The sequence below is a fragment of the Apis mellifera genome, linkage group LG1 (genome assembly GCF_003254395.2).
Source record: "Apis mellifera strain DH4 linkage group LG1, Amel_HAv3.1, whole genome shotgun sequence".
Lineage (NCBI taxonomy): Eukaryota > Metazoa > Arthropoda > Insecta > Hymenoptera > Apidae > Apis > Apis mellifera.
Window position 1 is genome coordinate 14,774,098 of NC_037638.1, and position 20,963 is coordinate 14,795,060.

General features: G+C 20.5%; 1 protein-coding gene across 7 annotated transcripts in view; it reads right to left on the reverse strand.

Moving 5' to 3' along the window:
* LOC412081 overlaps positions 1 to 20,963 on the reverse strand; it is a 27,902-nt gene continuing 6,939 nt past the window's right edge. For 5 of the 7 annotated variants that reach the window (XM_006570711.3, XM_026446272.1, XM_006570712.3 and 2 more), the window contains 12 exons: positions 19,622 to 20,488; positions 5,969 to 6,147; positions 5,678 to 5,894; positions 5,310 to 5,560; positions 5,012 to 5,235; positions 4,725 to 4,881; positions 4,372 to 4,652; positions 4,165 to 4,296; positions 1,704 to 1,931; positions 1,444 to 1,641; positions 1,255 to 1,302; positions 1 to 1,053 (listed from right to left, as the gene is read on the reverse strand). In XM_006570711.3, the coding sequence (XP_006570774.2) occupies positions 229 to 1,053; positions 1,255 to 1,302; positions 1,444 to 1,641; positions 1,704 to 1,931; positions 4,165 to 4,296; positions 4,372 to 4,652; positions 4,725 to 4,881; positions 5,012 to 5,235; positions 5,310 to 5,560; positions 5,678 to 5,894; positions 5,969 to 6,147; positions 19,622 to 20,488 (3,607 nt within the window). In that variant the 3' untranslated portion in view covers positions 1 to 228. Of the gene's footprint in view, positions 1,054 to 1,254; positions 1,303 to 1,443; positions 1,642 to 1,703; positions 1,932 to 2,103; positions 3,431 to 4,164; positions 4,297 to 4,371; positions 4,653 to 4,724; positions 4,882 to 5,011; positions 5,236 to 5,309; positions 5,561 to 5,677; positions 5,895 to 5,968; positions 6,148 to 19,621; positions 20,489 to 20,963 lie in introns of all 7 variants that reach the window. The other 2 variants (XM_006570713.3, XM_006570709.3) reach the window with 2 other exon arrangements.

Here is a 20,963-nt window from a genome sequence, read left to right on the forward strand (position 1 = left end):
TGTAAAAAATTCGATAGAAAAATTTATTATGATATTAACAATTTTTCAATATTATTATTAAATTTGGTTGCTAAATTAGAATGTCTGGTTTTTGATCTTGCAATGACTAAATCTCTGGTCTCTAGTCGACAGTGTATGGTTCTATATCACGATAATAATAATATTATGTAGCAAAAATTAAACAATCTTTAGATTATTTTTCGTTAAAATTTGAAAGACAAATATAATCTATATCACGGAAACGGTATAATCCATTTCTTCGGCAGTCTTTTTATCATCGCTATTATTGTTAATCTGTTCATTGGAGACTAGAGACACGTCCTTCGGAAGGACTAAGGATTCTTCACCGATTGGCGCTGCAGCCTCGACTAGATTTTCAACGGATGCTGCTACAGTTGGTTCGTCATGACAAAAACTTCTATGTAGAGAATGATGCGTTCGTGTAGTTCCTCTTCTAATACTACTACGAAGTAAATTTGCCACATCGACTGCAGTTAAATTTGAACTGCTCGATGAAATAAAACATGATCGATGAGGTGTTTCGAGTATCGAATGTGACCTTCCGACTACATCCGAGTTTTCTATTGCACTAATTGCCATTGTTCTGTCTATTGTGTTAGGCCTATGTCTTTCTGTATCATTATTTCGAATGTTTGAATTAGTGTTCTCATTTCCTGTTTCAGTTATATGAATTGTTACATCTTGTGTTTGTCTATTTTGATTCATTTCTACAAGTACAGTAGCATAATCAGGAGGTGGAGGCTGTAATGCTGGTCTTTGTCTTGGAGTACTACTTTCACCAAGAACATTTACTATTCGACGTACACTTCTTCGAAAACTTTGCCTTAACATTTTTGCTATCCTTGCGCCAGTTGCTGTAGTATAACTTGGAGGAGGTGTATATTTCGGTGGTGGATCCTCAAATGGTATTTCTGCCGTTGCATGTACAATAGCATTACCATGAATGCTAGTATTTATATTATTTCCAATATGTGTTTGCGTATCTCGTGGATCATCCGATTCCAAAGATGGTCGATATAACAATTGAATTCTCTGTGAAATTAAAATTTTTTATGATATTATAAATATAAATATATATATATTTATATTTATTTTTATAGATTATACATATATATTATGTATATATATATATATATATATATATATATATAATCTATAAAAAAAACATCTTTTTTTTTTTATCTATGAATGCTATAAATATTAAATATACAATAATTAGAAAGGAAAACTTACACCATTGCATTGTTCACAGTGATTTATATTAACTTCCACTTGATTATTCTAATGTTAGCATAATAAAAATTAATATTAAATTTCTATTAATACGCACAATGAAAAATAAGAAATAGAATAAAATTGTTAATTATTATCTATTAAAAATTATTCTATATTATTAGTTTTTAAAACTTGATTAAATCTTACATCAAATATATCAGGTGGACCGTTGTTTAGATATCGGCATGTTTGTATAATAGCTACTGCCGGTATTGTTAGTATTGGTATTAATTGGATTGTAGCTCCGAGTTGTTTTGCCCAAATAGTCCAATATTCTTTAACAGTTCGTCGATAAGAATAAAGTTCTCGAAATCCAGCATTTTTAAATATCGTAATACTAAGTACCTGTTGAGTTTAAATCAATAATTGTAAATTTAGATATACAATTATTTTTAGCAAAAACATACCATAAGAATAACAGGTAATATAACATTCCACGTAAATGATAGAAGAGGACCAGCCCAGTGTCTGAGACATCGACCAGTTGGAGGAAACAATTCGGCAACTACCGCTTCACCGCTATGTGGACGTCCTCGTACTGCGAATACAGCACCGACTTGCACCAAATATAAAATTATTATCCACCATGTACCTCCGATTGTATAATCTAGATAATATACAACGTGTATGCCCAGCTAGAAACAAACGATTTATTTCTATGAAATAAACAATATTCATTTTTTTTTGTCATTTAACAATAAAATTGTACAATTTATAGATACGTATTTACTTTTATACAATATTATTTTTTACAAATTAATAATTTATCCTATTAACTACTTATGATGTTAAAGATAATGTAGAAGCACTAGATTTTGTACTTGTCACTTGAATATCTAAAAACAATGCATTGTCTTTAATATATCCAGGATAACGAGTTAAAATTGTATGTGGAATAAACATGTAAATTCCAGTTTCTTTATTCACATCATTAGAATTTGATTTATCCTGTCCTACAGCTTTTACAAATTTTTTTACATCATTTGCTGGATTTTCTTGATTTCTTAAGATAGCTGTTGCTTTAAGAATACAAGGCCAATCTAAGAGTGGATCCCACTTTCCAGTTTCAACTTGTAGACATCCAATAATGTGTCGATCTTTCCATTGCCCTATACCATTTAGAAATAATTTCACTCTTAAAGTATATCCATATTCTTTACTTAAAAACTTTGGACTATAAAGAATACAATGATTTTCCTTTGCCTCTGTCATTTTCTCTTTATAGCGATCAATTTTCCATAAAAGACGACCATTATTTGAATACTGATCACAACATTCACGTTTATATTGATAATCAGGAAATTCTGAAATATTAAATTTTAAATTATCTTTAATCAATTCTTCCAAATATTTTAAATTTTCTTTCATTTGAAACTTCAGTTCTTTGATATCACTCTTTTGATTAGTAGTAGTTTCCAATTGTCCCTGTATTTCTTTTTCTAGATTTTTTATTTTCTCCATTATAAATCTTTGCTGATCCATTAATTCCTTTGAACTCTTACATCTCATTTCCAATTCTAATTTAAAATCGTTAATTAACTGTTGTTGTTCTTGCCATATATTATTTATATGTATATTTTCCTTTGTTAAAAAAGTCTTTAAATCTTTTAATTCTAAAGACCAATTATCTGATACTTCATCATGCTTATTCTGTTCATTAATTAATTCATCATGTAAAAGTTTCAATTGTTCCGAAATTTGTTGAAAATTTAAACTGGTACGTTGTTCCATGTTATCACAAGTGATTTCTAAATCATTTAATCTTTGATTTAATATTTCATTAGACTGATGACATTCTTTTATTACATTTGTAAGTTGAAATTGCAAGAAATCAATTGATTTTTGTTGAGAATTCAGTAATTTTAAGCATTGAGACATATTATCCTGAAGAATTCTACGTTCTTTTTCCTCGATATTTATTGCAGATCGTAGCAATGTTAGAATAGAGAATATTTTATCTTTCCATAAAGAATCTTGGATTTCTTTTATCTGATTATTTCCTTTAGTAATATTCTTGTTGCATGTTTTTCGATGATCTTCCATATTTTTTCGAGGTACATAAATTCCACATTTAAAAGAACATTCCTCTAAAACAGATCCGCAATGTTTTACATGATTGTACAAATATTTTTCTTCCAAAAAATTGTTGCAGAAATAACAAGGTACGCTTCGTCGTACTACAGAATTAACTTGATTATTCATTTTGTAAAACACACGATGATTCTAGTCATACTGATGAAATACTTAATCAGGTTTGTACTTGGATTGATAATTGTTATCTATATAAATAGAATATTACATGGTCTATCTGATAAGAAGATAATTTTAAATTCTACGCTCGAACAAAACAAGCACTTTATATTATATTATATTAAATTATTATATTATTATAATATTATATATAGGAAATTAATATATTTTTGAGATATCTTTGGAAAATTGATTCTAGGGACCGAAACAAATATAAATTAATACAAATTAGTAAAAATTTCAATCGAGGTTTATTTATTAAATTATAAATAATCAAAATTTGTTTTATATTTTGTTTTTATCTCGTTTCATCTTATATAATATAAATTTAAATATAAAATAGTTAAAATAGTTATAATATAAATTTAAATTTAAATAGTTTTAATTTAATAAATAAACTTCGATCGATATACTAACTTTTATATTTGTTCTTTAAAATCGATTTTTCAAATTTCTATAATCTATAATCTATATTCTATAATCTATTTTAATAATATATTATTCTGTACAATAATTTTTTAATATTATTAATAGATATTATTTTAAATCAATATTTTTGATTCGAAATATTTCATAAATATATTATATAAATAAATAAAAATAAATAATTATATTTACTTCTGTAGCCATAGGTAAACCTAGTATGTAAGCACAAGCACAACTGAAGAATGTAACAGTAGTTTCCCACAACTTCATCATTTTTGTATTGATTGCCATAATACCAGTTATCACACAATGCCATATTGCCAGCTATAATATTAAAATATATATATAAACTTATAGAATTGAATATTATATTTTCAATTTTTATTATATTTTAATTACCTGTTGAGCTATTCCAAATAGAATAAGAATGAAATAAAAGAGAATTGCCCAAAATGGCGATACTTGCTCAGTACCTAATAATGCTAATGTTGCGGGAACCAATTCAGTCGATAATCTTAAAACTTGATAACCAGATTCAATGCTAAAATCTGCACCAGGACGAGTTACGCGTTCTCCAACAATAAAAGAAGTATGTGCCATAAATCTTTCTGGTGTACTACTATATCCTGATGGTGCAGGTTGACTGACGGGTCTCATAAACATATATAATGATATTTTTTCTAAAATAGAATATTATATATAAATACAATTTTATTTAATTTAAATTGATAGTATGTAGCTATATTAATTACCAAATGAACTAGGTATATAAATATATCCGTGATGTCTGAGAACTTGTACACAAGTATTTGCTAGAAAAGCAGCGAGAAGTAAAACTGCAATTGTTAATACAATTACAAGACTTGTATCTCGTTGTAATAAATGTTTATGTTTATTATGAGCAGCTATCTAAAACAATAATATTTATAATTATGTATTTATAAATATTCAATTAATTTCAATATTTGTTTATTATATTATATTATATATTATATATTATATATTATATATCTATCTATATTATATATTATATAGATACCTGCATAGCAGCTGCACCAAATAATCCCCATGTAAGAAAAACTTCAATAGATGCAGCTAACCACGATTTACCATTAATAAAAAATTCGGTCCATACAGTGGCTGGAAATAGTTGATGTATAGAACCTGGAGGCGTAAGACCAAGTAATTTTGTACAAAGAACTAAAGTACCAAATACAGGTACTAGTGTAAAAACATACACTACTTTTCCATAAGATTTTAATCCTGAAAAAAATTATTAAATATTAGAAAAAAATAAAAAGTATAAATAAATAATAAATCATAAAATATTTATATACCTTTGCTTAATGATACAAATACAATCATCCATACAACGGCTAAATTGAAAGCTAATTGAAACTTTAATGTTATAACACCAGGATCTGATTCATTTAAATGATGTCTTTGCAAGACAACTCCGCTAAAATAATCTGGTACTGTTTCATATAATTTATGCAAATTACTATTATTTTGTATAAATTTATCATCCCTGTATAGAGAAAATGGTTCTGCCCATCGATACTTATCCTGTTTCGTTATGAACGAATCTCTAAAAAAAATTGAAAAAATTTTATCATTATTATTGTATATTTTTTGAAATCTAGATATTTATAACAAGAAATTTAATATAGAATTTCTTACAATTATATAAAACAAATCAATATACCTAAAGTATACGAACATCCAAGATATGCCAACAACACTATAAATACCAATAAAAGCTTGTGCAATTAGAAGAGCTATTCCAACACCTTGAAAAACAGGTGAAATTTTCCACATATTTACAGATCCAGCCGCCAATCTTTGACCGAGACATACATGTAATGTCAAAAGTGGAATACCCAATATCAAAGATAAAATTAAAAATTGTACAATGAAATTTGCTGAAAAGAAAATAGTAAAAAATATAATAAAAATTAAAAACTTTGTACAACTACATAGTAATGTCTATACATACCTCCAAATTGTATACTGAGAATAGAAAATCTACTTATATTAAAAAGACCAAGGGTGCAACTAAGACATGCTAAAGCTGGACTAAGGGCATGTGGCCATTTTCCCAATGGATTAGCATCCTCATCCTCGTCCTCTCCTCTATCTTCATTTCTATCAACATCTCTTTGCCTTTCACATATTCTAAAAAAAAAATATTTTCTATTTTAGTATATAATAAAAAAGTATATAAAATAAATATTAAGAATAATACTTCATCGATATAAAATTAAAATTAAAAATTCTATCGATTTATTATAAAATTGAGGCAAACATAATTTATCATATTTCTCATTTTTACCAAAAAAAAATTTATAATTAATTGTATTGTTACAAATGAAAGACTATATCGTGATTTAGAATAATATTGAATATAAAATTTATTATAGAATGTTTATATAATTTATTACAGAATGTTTGTTTAAATGTTGAACATTATTTTTAAATTTTCGTTTTAAATTAAATCAAATTATAATAGAATTAATATTACATTATATAATTATTAAATTATATAATTTTACGATTACATATTATACATTTAAATTTTATAAACTTTATAATCATTTTTTCATTATACATGATATATATAAAAATAATAATATTATAATATATAATATATAATATATAAATATAAAATATAATATAAATATTACTTATAAATATAAAATAAATTATAAATTAGATATAATAGATAAGAAAGACAATAAATTACAATAAATTATATAATAATAATAAATAAAAGTAATGCAATGATTTTGATGAAAAATAAAGAATGATCAAAATCGTTGTTATGAACTAGAAAAACAAATATTTAAAAAAATATGATAAAAATTATATATAATAATTATATATGATAAAAATATAATATATGATTTCGGTTGAATTTAAAGATGCAATTCGATCTTATTTTGCATACAGAATACAGAAAGTTAGTAAATATATATATATATATATATATATATATACACACATATATATGTATATCAATCTGCATTTTTCCTGATATTTCAAATGATAATTTGTAAGTTACTCATATATATATATATATATATATATATGACACATATATATATATATATGAAGATTATATATATTCCGGATAAATCTTTATTACGTGTCATCTTATCAATTGTTGGATTAAGATAAATTCCAATATTTTTAATTCATTTTTATATTCATCTAAAATGAATAGAGAATGTTCATACTATTAATTTTCAATATTTTTTTCAATCAATAGATTTAAAAAAAAAATGTCAAAACAATTTTTTAGATTTACTATATAGTAGTTATGAAAAATAATAGCAATATCATAATTTTTTTTTTAATTGACACTTATATTTTTTTTTACATTAATGTTAGCAACTGTCAAGATGAATTTAATAATCTATTATAATTTAATAATATATATATATATATATATATATATATATATATATATATATATAATAAATTTAATATAATGAAATTAAAATATATTGAATTTCCAATAATGAACAAAATTGTGAGAATTCTTCTTGTTTTAGAAAATTTTAATAATTGATCTTAATCCATTAAAAACATTGAAATTTTCATTTTGCAAAAAACTCGTTGTCTTTTTTATTTATTGTCTTATACAGATTTTTAATATATTTATGAAACATTTAAGATCGATTCTTTCGAAAAATCAAAACAAACACAAAATTGATATACGAAATAACATTTATAAACATTTATTACCATTATATATATATTATATAAATCTCTAAATGTTTTTTATTGTAATAATTCAATAATTACAATTTTTATCAATTTTTATCAATTTTCATCTTAATCTTGAATATTCGAAATCCTATTTTATGAAAAGTAGATTCTATTCTTTTTAAAGTAATTTATTAATTATATATAATTTATTTGGTTTATAATTGCAAAATATTAAAAAAAAATATTATTAAAATATTATTAACTTCAAAATCAAAAAATTTTTACGATTCAATCATATAAATCTAATTGTTTTTTTAGTAGAATTTCGAAAAAATACATAAAATTTAATGAATATTTCTCATATAAAATAAAGGGAAAAATATTGTTTATAAAATTTTCCTGTAGTTAAAAAAATATTAAGAATCAGAATATTAAAAGTTCATTATCATTTTTGAATAAAAAAAAAAATACTATAAAATAATAAAAAATCATTAGAAATTAAATTTTTTCAATACAAAAGATAAATTCATTAAATATTTATTTCATTATTATATTATTGATATCAAATTTTAATATCAAATTAAGTTACTAATTAAATAACTTTTCTTATATTTTCTACTTAATGAACAATTTTTAAAAACTCATATATTTTTATTGTTTTATATTTATTTAAATGTATATTTAATGAAATATTGTACTGATATAATTACATTCAATATTGAAATATAATGAAAACTTTTCAAACTTAATTTGAAAAAAGATGGCCAAAATAATTTTTTTAAAATTCTTATTTTATTGGAATTATTTTTTATTATAAATAAAAATATAAATAATTCTTTTTTTCAATATTATTTTATTCTTTTTCTTCATTAAAAATTTTATAAACTTTTCATAAATGTTGCAATATTGTATTATAAACAAAAAAAAAATTTTGAGTCTGAAAATCTTGAAACACAATTTTGATAGATATATTAACATTCCAAAACATTTCAATATTCCAATAACTTTTCAATTGCCTATAATTTAATAAATAATATCAACTAATATTTTTAAATTTAAAAGTTATAAGAATATCTATAATATCTAGAATTTAAAAATATCCCACTATATATTATAACATTCATAACATACTATATAATAAATCATTAAATTTGCCTTGAAAATTGTTATAAGTATGACAAAAATATAAGTATCAATTTATAAAATGACATTGTAATGAGATTTCATAAATGCCATTATTTATTACATTATAAATTAAAAAAAATTGATTCTGGCTCTCATATTCCATTTTGTCTTTTCTATTTTTTTTTAAATTTACTATTTATAAGAAAAATACTGAAAACTAATAATATAAATACTTTACTAATATATATAATTCTATTTTAAAATTTATATTATAAATAATAAAAAAATATCTAATTATCATTGTAAGATATGCTAATCGAATTTAACGTTAAGATAATAAGAATTTCGAAGTCAAAAATCTAAAAGTTAGTCGCGAATTCTCGAGTCTTGAAACTCCAAGGACAAAACGGAATGTTTTATCGATTAATCAATAAACTGACCACTTCTAATGACTACTTCTAATGCTTAGTGGTATACATTAATAATACATGAGATTAGAAACACGCGAATAGTAGATTTGGCGCGATAGTGACATTATGTTATACAACTATGTATATCCAAATACATTATAATACATCACAATATATTAAATTCACTACGCAAAAAATAAAAATATAATGTACATTATGATTCTTTAATTGCAAAAATTCAAATAATAGCATTTTTAAAATTAAATGCAAGCGTAAGTTAATGATCAATCGAAATAAAACTTACTTCTCTGAAATTGTGAGATTATATTATATATTTATGTATATTTATGTATATTATATATATATATATATATATATTTTCTATTTGACAATGATAAATTTAAATTTAATAATTTATTTATTAATATGGCTGATCTGTTATTACAATAAAAGGAAAAAAAAATAATAAATTGTGACTTTTTATTTTTATTGTCTGATTATTAGAATCTAAAATCTAATTAAAAAATAAAATAATAAAAATTATATAATAAAATGTATTACATATACGAATACATTATTATAAAGAAAAGAATGAATTAATAATTCATTTAAAATAAACAATTTATTTTTTTAATAGAAAGTTTTGATTGACAATATTTTACTTACATTAACATATATATTGAAAGTTAAAAAGAGATATAAAAATATATATAAAAATATATATATATATATATATATATATATATATATAATATAAATATATATAAAAATATATATGTATCAGAATTTTAATAAATTTGATATATGCATGAATAATTATGCATAAATTTATTTTTCTATTTATATGTACTTTGCATTGTAAAATGTAATCAAAGCAAAAAATATGCTTTAATGAATCTATCAGTAATAATTCATAATATATACACTAATATTATTAGTATATATTATAAATAATAAATACCATAGTAATTCTTTTTGATAAAGAGAGTTCCTGAAATATGATCAAGATTGATAAATAAATACGATAAATCGCAAATATATAATATATAAATATATTATATAAATATATAATAATATATAATATATAATATATTATATATATTTAGAAAAGATTCGTAAAAACCTTGATTATTAAGTTTGATTATTTAATTTCTTTTTCTTTTGAAATGATCACTATTTCCTTTATTTGATGTTTCTAAGCTTGGTCATAAAATTTTCTAGTTTCAAGGACTTAACTTCCTTGATTTCTCAAGGAAAACAAGATATTGATGATCAATAATTTTTTTTGACATAATCTACGTTAGATTAAAAATCTATCACTGTTAAATTAAATTAGAACTTTATCATAAATATTTAAAAATAATAAAAATTTTTAAAATTAATGATTAATATAATAGTTGATATTTTATATTTGACATCATATTTCAATATTAAATTAGAACTCATTCAAAAAAGAAATATTAGATAATAAACAAAAATATAAAATAAATATCAAAATTTTAGAAAAAAATTATAATTATTTATCTATGTGATTAATCAAATTCAAAAATTATAATTGAATATATAAAATTAATTTGACAGAAAATCATCAAATTAATAGAAGATAAAAAAATTGTAATGTAATAATAAATCATTAAGAAATTTTTATAAGAACAGTATACCTGATACGATGTCTACGTTGACTACAGTAGAAATATTGACGACAAATCGTTGAATCGTGGTTCATCTTGAATACATGTTACGTCAATGGTGTCAATGACCTTTCGTTGCCATGAGGTTCAAATCGATTTTTGTCTTTTTTTAATTTACTTCTAATAATCAATATATAGAATAAAACAATCGATTGATTTTATATTGAATTTCGAACCGATAATGATACAATAATAAATAAGCTTGTATGAAATACACAAGCGTTTCAAAGTATCAACTTTCAACAGTACACGTTTAATGAAGTAAAAATAATCGAATTTCAAAACTATGCTTTTCCAATGCCAATTTTAAGAAAGATTTTAGAATTTCGTTCATATTCATTTATGTTTAAAAGTGTATATCTCTTTTCGCATTTACATAAAATTCACATTTGTGATGACTTGTTTTCCATTATAGTATAATATAATAGCATGTTTCTTCATGTTCCAACATTAATATCGATTCATAAGATATTCTTCGCGAGTAAGTTTTTTATTCAAAACATTTAATCAATGAATTAAAAATGTTAATCACGCTATGAATCATATAGTTTAAAATCATAAATTATAATAGTATTTATAAATTTCTAATTTGATGATATTTAATTCTCAAAATTTTATTCCAATAATTTTCAAGAGATTTATTTTTTTAATCATCCAACTTTTTACATTGCACACCGATAATAATCAATCAATATTTGCTTCAAATACACCGCACTGCAGTTGTTTTTCTACATGATGATTGATCAAAGTACAGCATCAATTATTCTTGATCATTCATTTTCTTAAGAAGAATATTTTTTATCATATTTATTTTACTATCATATTTAGTTCCGAAATTGATTTAAATTGTTTTTATTTAACTATGATTTCAAATAAAAGAAATAATTCGAACTTTATTTAAAAAAATATAATAGATTTTTTCCATTATTGTTAAATTTTTAATAAAAAAACATATAACTTCTTGATGCAATTAATTTTACAACTAACAATAAAATAAATGTATCCAAATCTATCAATAACTAATAGAATATTTTAAACACTTAAAAAATAATCATTTTGTATGTATATTTTTTAATTTTTTCACAACTAAATTAAATTTATATAAAAATAATATTCCAAACATTTATCATGTATATATCTATTATATATTTTTTGAATTGAAATTTTTTTTCATGTCTTATTTATTATTAATTAACATATTGTTTACGAGAATATAAAAAATATAGAGAATATATAAAATAAAGAAAATATATTTTCATAGAATTATTTCTTGATTTTTAACGCTTGTAAAATAGTTGATAATACTTCAAATAATAGTATGTCATAGTATTCCAAGCAAATTCATTTTCTTGTATGAAATATCGATCAGTAATCGGCAAAACACTAGAGAAAAAGCAATACAATATAATTATTGTTAATTTAAGTGGTTCAATTTTTTAAAAAAAAGTATGTATTAAAATAAGATATAAAAAAGATTATATGATGTTTCTAATATTTAAAATTTGATATTTCAAATAATATAAAAAAAATATTTATCAAAACAAGAAATAATATAAATAATTATAAATACACTATTTTTTAATAATCACTTAAAAACAAATTGTAGCATTATCGCGAATAAACTTTGAAAAATTTCACAATTTATGCTTCCAGCAACTTGCTATACTGACTGAATACACCATTGCTGATGAATTGTATGGAACTATGTAAGTAAATACGTAGGATCCCTCCAAAGCCAATGTATAACTGTATCCACTTAAAGTCACGTGATGAACAAGGTAGATGAACGCACGTGTATACTTACGCTTGCGTATTTAATCGTTCGTCAGATCGTCAGAATTACGATCAACTGACATTGATCACTCATAGTATTCATATTTAATATTTAATTTTTTATTGTATATAACTATTATATTATTATATATAATATTTGATAATATTAATAAGTTATTTTTATCATCATTAAAATTTTTTCCTACATTTTGAAATAATTTCTTAAAATTTTTTATATTTTAATAAACATTTCAAGAATAAAGTTTATTAAAAATGAAATATAAATTAAAGAAAATAATATATTGCTAATATATAATATTATATTATATAAATATAATAATAATATATAATATATAATATATAATAATTATCTAATATATTGCCACACAAATTATAAGATTAATATATAACTTTTATTGAAAGAAATATATATGTTGATTCTCTTAGTTTTTAATTTTTTACAATTAATCAACAATTGTTAAACAATAATAGCTCTTATTTTTTATTAATTCCTCGTTTCTTATTCTAATAACTCATTTGATATATTGATGTAGCTAAGTAATAAAATTAAGAATATGAAATAAATATTCATACATATCGATGATAAAATGAAAAGTTATAAAATTTAATAATTTTGTTTCTGAATAATTTAAAACTATTTTAAACTACTTTAAACTTTTCAAAATTTATATAATGAAAGACACAAATATAAGAGAAACTAATTAATTATAAATTTATTATCTATGTAATCAATTTTCTAATTCCTATATTTAATAAATATTACAAGAAAAACTAACTAACTTTGTGTTTTATGTAATTTATTTAATATTTATTTAATATTTTCAATAATAAATATTTCATTTATACTTTTCTTTCATTTATCTTTTATATTCGTTATAAAAAAAGATTGAAATTTTTTTCTCATATTTATAAAATTAATATTATTTTGTAAATATCTTCGATAATTAGCATCAATGGTAATAAATATTTAGTATTTATTTGTTAAAATACATTCGTATAAAATGTTTGTTTTGAATGTTTTTATGTTTATAAAATAATCAATACAAGGAAATGTTGATAGTGCATATGTACACTATTCAAACAATTGATTTATTGAACATATTAATTTTCAAACAAATTGACAAAATTTTTGTAATATAATTAGTAATAATAATGATTTCAAATATAATAATAATTATTATTCTTTTTTATAAAATATGTCTAATAATGAATAAAATCTTAATAAACTTTGAAAAATATAATAGAATTATTGTATAAATATACCGTTAAGAGATCTCCTACAACAAACAGTACCGTTGACTCGGAGTAGAATATTATAAGTCCGTAAGAACTATTGACCTAAAAACCGTGTATTATATTTACAGTAATTACTCAATCGATATAATTACTCAAATGAATAATAGTTTTAATTTTTTTTCATTTTCTTTTATATTTTACATAATATTATCAACAAATTTAAATATGCAAGTATTAGTAAATAAAAAAGAAAGTAAAATGTAAAATTAAAAAAATAATTTTTTTAAGTCAGTTTTTTAAATAGAAATGATTTAATTTAGAATTATAATATATGTCTAATTTTTAATTTATTTGAATTTTGTATAAATATTGCAAAATTGTTAATCTATAATTTTTTTTATATTTTTCAAGACTATCAAGAATTTGATCATTTATCCTTAAATGATATATTTTGTAATTCGAAATTCGATTAAATTTCATAAATTATTTATTAATACACATTTTAAGAATATAGCAAATATCTTTTTTTTTTTATAAATAAATGCATTTAATTTGTATTTTATTTAATTAGTTGTTTCTTTAAATTTATCTAATACTTTTAAAGAACTGAAAATATAAATTATTTTTTATTAAATTTTGTTTTATTATATTTTATTTAATTGTTATAATTCTTTAATTTTTATTGATTACACAACTGCTTAGACAAGAGTAAAATATTTTATGAATATAGAACATTCTTAAATCATAAATTTATGTGCATAATTTTAAATTACTTATTTTATCGAAATAAAAAATCAATATAACTTTTTTATTAGCTTAATATTAATATAAAATATAATAAATATAGATATAAAAATATAATGAAAAAAATAGATCGTTTAAATTATATAAATATTTGAAAAGGTTGAAAGCTTTTAATATAAATAATATTAGAAATAACATAAATAAAAAAATTCGAAAGTTATTTTATCTTTCTGCAAAAAAAAATACTAAATTTTATAATAATTGGTTTAACAATTTTTAAATAATCGTTAATTATAAAAATTAATTATTAATATTTTTGATTTTAACAATTTTTTACTTTTAGTGAGATTTGATTAGAATAAAAAAACAGAATATACATATCAAGTTTTGGTTTAGTTTCATGAAAAAAATTCAAAAGACAAAGTTGATATTGCAAATTTAAATGCTCTTGATCAATACTTTTGAATTTTCTTCTATAATTTACATTCGATGTTATTTTCTTTTTAGTAAAATGAAATGAATTTTAGTATGAAAATTTTAAAGTAAGTTTTGAAATTCATTTTTATAGTATAAATCTTCGACAATTGCTTAATATGAACGAAATTACATATAATTTTCTCTAAGTTTTCAAATGTTAAATCAAGATACTTTTTGATTTTTTCTTATATTCTTTGATAATGGAAATTTATAATTTTTTAAATATTTTAAAAGTCAATTATTTTTTAATTTCTTATATCATTCATAAATCTTTGAATGAATTACATACATATGATTGAGAAATTTTTTGCAATATATAAATATATAACTATATCTAACATATCTTATATAATATATCTAATATATTCTTTTCAAGTTTAAAGAAAACCTTTATACTTATTTTTATTCTCTATTTGTAAAAATTAAATAGTGCTAATAATTATTAAAGTTAAGATATTATATTAAGTTATGTAATCAACGATTATATGAAAACAATTAATTATAATAAATTGATATTATAAAAATTATTGTTATAAAATTGGCATTTATTATTTTTCATTATTAATTCATTATTAATTTCTCTTATTAACTTTCAAATCCTTTTTATTTATGTTGTTTCTAATGTCATTTATAATAAAACTTTTTAAACAATATGTGGATAAAAAATTCATGAAATGTTTTTTTGATTTCCAGCATTAACAACATGATATCAAATACTATTTTTTATTATTAATTTTAAGTTTTATAATTATATCACTTATTCATATTATTTTATACAAGAACAATTTTAATGAGTAATCGATTTATCATAGGAAGAAAAATAAAACATTTATAATGTTTTGAAAGAATTATAAATTAATATCAAACTAAAAAAAATATTTTGAAAATTATTTAAATTATAATATATAATAATCTATATTATATATCTATATAATATATACTTAATATTTTATTTTTGAAATATTTCTTTTAACTTGATATTAATTCATTATTTTTTGTAAGATTTAAAAGATTATAAAATAACAATTGTTAAGAACAAAAAAATGTTTACTAAAATAATCATTGTGCATAAATTATAAGTCAAATAATTCTGAATTAATAATAGAATCAGTGATAACCTAATAGAAAAAATTATTGCAATATTATTTTTTAATATCAGAAAATAAAAACAATTAGAAAACATATAATGAATATATGATTTATTAATTCATTAATGGAAAAAAGAAATGTTCATATTAATGTTCATATTAATTATTCATATATTGTTCATATATTCTTCAAATTGCTAATCATTTGTTGCTTTAAATTTTTTCAAATTCTTGAAAATCAATACCATTTTAATTAAAAAAGTTATTTTGTCTAAAAGAAACAGACAAAATATCGTATCATAACTTCATTATGAAATCTATTAAATAAAAACAAGTAAAACTTAGTTCTGCCTTTTTCAATCATATAATATAATATGTTCTAATTATTATAATTATATGAATTACAGGAAAAAAATAAGTAAATGATTCTATAGATATTAAAATATACGAATATATATATATTTAAATGAAAATATATCTATTTATTAATCTATTCAGATCTTAATCAACATAACTATAGACGAAAAAATAAAATTGATGCAATAAAAAATTTAAATTATTGAAAATAATGAAACTTCCTTACATCAAAAAAAAAATCTTTTTACTTCTTTCAAAAAATTGTGCTAAATAACAATAGAATATTGATTGTGCAACATGTCAAATAATAGTTCATCTAAACAAATTGTGGATGATCGAAAATATTGATTTATATAAACAAACAATATTTTGTAATATTCTTCTCGGAAGAATTTCAATTAATAAATTATATATCTTTATATATATTTATACTTTTGTAGATTAAGATATTACAAAAAAAAATTAAAATTTATTTAAAAAAATATCTAAAATTATCATACTGAAAAGAAATTATCAATTTTTAATAGATAGTAGATAGTAACAAAAAGATTCGGATACATATGTTTAACTACAATTTTATTGATTATAAAAAAAATAAAAAAAACTTCTTAAATTTTTAAAAAATGAAATTTTTTTCAATAAATCTATTTTATATTAAATATAAATTTATTATAAATTTATTATAAAAAAAATAAATTTAAATTTATTTCTTCAATAGATTTATTGTATCTATTTTAAAAATGTTATTTATTTAATTTATTTATAATTTAATAATTTATTTAACTAACTTGATATAATAAAATAATATTAAAATTAAATAAAATCATAATTATTTTGCACAACTTATCGCATCATAATATTCAGATATTTTAAAACTTTATAAAAAAATAATTAAAATAATTTTTTATAAAATTAAGTATTCATTTTAATATCTTCTTTTTATAACACATTTTAAACAGATATTTAAGATATTAAAAATTATTTTTTGTTAATAATATATTGATTATTTTATTTTTATTTTAATTGAATCCATTTATCTTTAATATCCATTTTTTTTGGTATGTATTGTTATTTTTTTTTCATTCGATCAATTTTCTATGAAAATATTTGGTAACTACATAAAATTCATTAATTTATTTTAATAAATTAAATGCGTTTGATTATATTTGTAAATTAAAAATATGTTTCTTTTCCTTTTATTTTATATGTTACGATACTTATATTATATATCATAATGTTCAGACAGTATATTTACAGATTTTTATTTTTAATACATAATAAATCAAAGAATTTTCTATTTTTATAGTTATCTATATTCTTTATTATAAAATCATATATAATATATTTTTATAATATAGGTACTTATCAAAAAAATTAAAAATCTATTGATTAAATTTGTACTGTTCAAATATTATAAGATATAAAAAAAAAATGCATTTTTAATTTACAAAAATATTCAGATACATTACAATTTTGAATTATCATAGTAAATTAATAAATCTTATACATGAACATTGTCATGCAAACAATTGAACTATCGAGTGAATAAAGAATAATAATATTAAAGAAAAAGAATAAATGGATTCATCAAAAATAAAAATAAAATATATATAATATATATAAATATATATATATATATATAATAGATATAGGAATAAAATATATTATTAACAAAAAATAATTTTTAATATCTTAAATTTCTTAAAATTTAATAAAAGCAAAAAAATATCAAAACTAATATTTAATTTTTATAAAAAATTATTATATAAATTTTTATAAAAATTTTTAGAATCTGAATATTTTTATAATTTCATTTAATTTTTAATATTATTTTATTGTGAAAAAAATTAATTAAATAAGTAATATACATTTGTAGAAATAATAAATACTTTATCGAAAAAAATAAATTTAATTTTTTTTATAACTAATAAGATATATATCATTAAAGTTGATCATATATTACTGTCTGAATATTTTGCGAATAATTATATTATATACATAAGACAAAATTTATTAAAAGATATACATGAAAGAAAATAAAATATATAAGTATAATAAAATATTTACGTATTTACCATTAAACATATCATGTGCATATATTTATTTATGATAGAAAGCATGCGCAGATATAACATAATACATAAGATATAATTTTTATAATTTTCATCATTGATTATTTTTAACATTATATTCCAGATTTTAAGATTATATATTTAATTATAAATAATGATGAAATAAAAATTTGTTTTATTTCTTAATTCCTATATAAAAATTTAACATTTAGCAGAATGAAAAAATGGAAATTAATTAATTGTAATAAATATTACATCATTAATTTTGCATTTTCGTTAAAAAATCAACATATTATAAATTATTATATATACGTATATATTTATAAAATATAAAAAAAATCATTATCTTTTATTTACATGTACATATGTATATATATTTTCATATTTAGTTTCATGTTATGACATTTACTTGACATATTATAAGCTTTATGAATATTTTATGTTAATCCAATAATTTAAAAGAGACTTTCTATACATTTACCAAATAAATAGTATAACTAGTTATATATATATATATATATATATATAAGCACAGAAATAATTTCTTAAATTAATTTCCTAATATTTTGGCCATCAAATGTGACAATTTGCTTAAAAAGATTTAAAGCTTAAAAAGATCTAAGTAAGTATTTGCAATCAAACATGAATGAATACAACTTGTTAAACCGATTCTCGATGAATGTGAATAGAATTAAATAAACAAAGTTTGAAAATATGATTTATGTCTTTAACAAATTTCTAACAATTTAGATTTTCAATAATTCTTTGAAAAAAAAGACATTGATACTCATACAAGTGGAATATTTTAATATTTTGTTTATTATTCGAAAGATAATATATAGAAAATTTTTTGAATCTTAGAGATTTTTATTGATAAAGAAAACTTATTTAGATTAATTCTATTGAATTTTCTACTTATAAAAGTAAAAAATAATGAAACTCACCGTCTGGAAGCGATGCGTTGTGGACTTGTCGTGCTGGAAGGTGGACTTGTGGAAATACCGCCAAAAGAACTAGAATATGTCGTAATTCCTGAAACGGTTGTATCACTGCCCGTAGTTGACGACAAAACACTATTTTGCCTCGAAGTAATTTCACGATTTCTTATTCTTTGTGATCGACTTTCTCGAAATTGTCTTTCACTTCTTTGGAATACAACATTTGAATTATTTGTGTTTCTAACAGGAGCACTTGATGGTCTCACAAGAGTGCCGGATGTACCATTTGTTTGGGCAGCTAATATTTCTGGTGCAATTAGAGCGATATCTGGTAAAGAATTTGGCGCGGACGCAATAGTTCCGCGGCAATTATTCGAATCGATGTTTCGTTGTCGTTCGGTTTCTTCCGGTAATCTTAAATGGCGCAAACGTCTCATTGAAGCCCTTACCCAAGAATTAACAACTGTAGAGTTTTCACATATTTCTTGATCGATAATTTCGTTATTTGCGTTACAATGTATAATTTCATTCTGATCATGTCTGTTACAATCAGATAACGGATCGGATGTTGACCATCGCGAACTATCAATTACTAGGGATTTCACTGTTCCAGAAACAGACATCGCGGCACTACAACCCGCTTCGATAGCGCGATACTCATGATTGCGCCTGCGCTTTGCAGTTTCATTGGTGGGGGATGCACTCCTTCCTTTTGTGCTTTCCTGAATCGCGTCAACCACACTAACTGCTAACGACTCTGTAACTCGCGGATATTCTACTTCTTCCAGCCATGACCAATCTACTTCTGAACAATCTGAATATCCATCCCCTTGATCTTCTTTATTTGTTTCTATTTCTTGTTTTATTGAACAACTGTAAATAAAAATAATTTTTTGATTTATTATTCTTCTGCATTTAAATTATATATTATGATTACTTAAATTAAAAAAGAACATAAATTGTACATAATTATAAATTATAAATATATATATAATTATAAATATTTCTCTAAATTATAGAGATAAAAAAGCTATTAAATTTCTAATTTTTCATTTTGATTTTTAATCATAAAAAAATTATATAAATTATAAGACTCTCTTCCTATTTTTTTATAAACTTGATAAAAATCAAACTTATGTTATCGTATAAAATATACGATATACTCATATTTTGCAATGAATATTGATAATATCTTACAAATTCAACTTCGCGATTAAAAACAATTACTCAGTATTAATAAATATACTCATTTAAACAATTAAAAACTAAACGCATCGTTATACATCGTACAATATTACATAAATAAAATAGAATTTTATAACATTTTGGAGAATAATATTTTTATTTA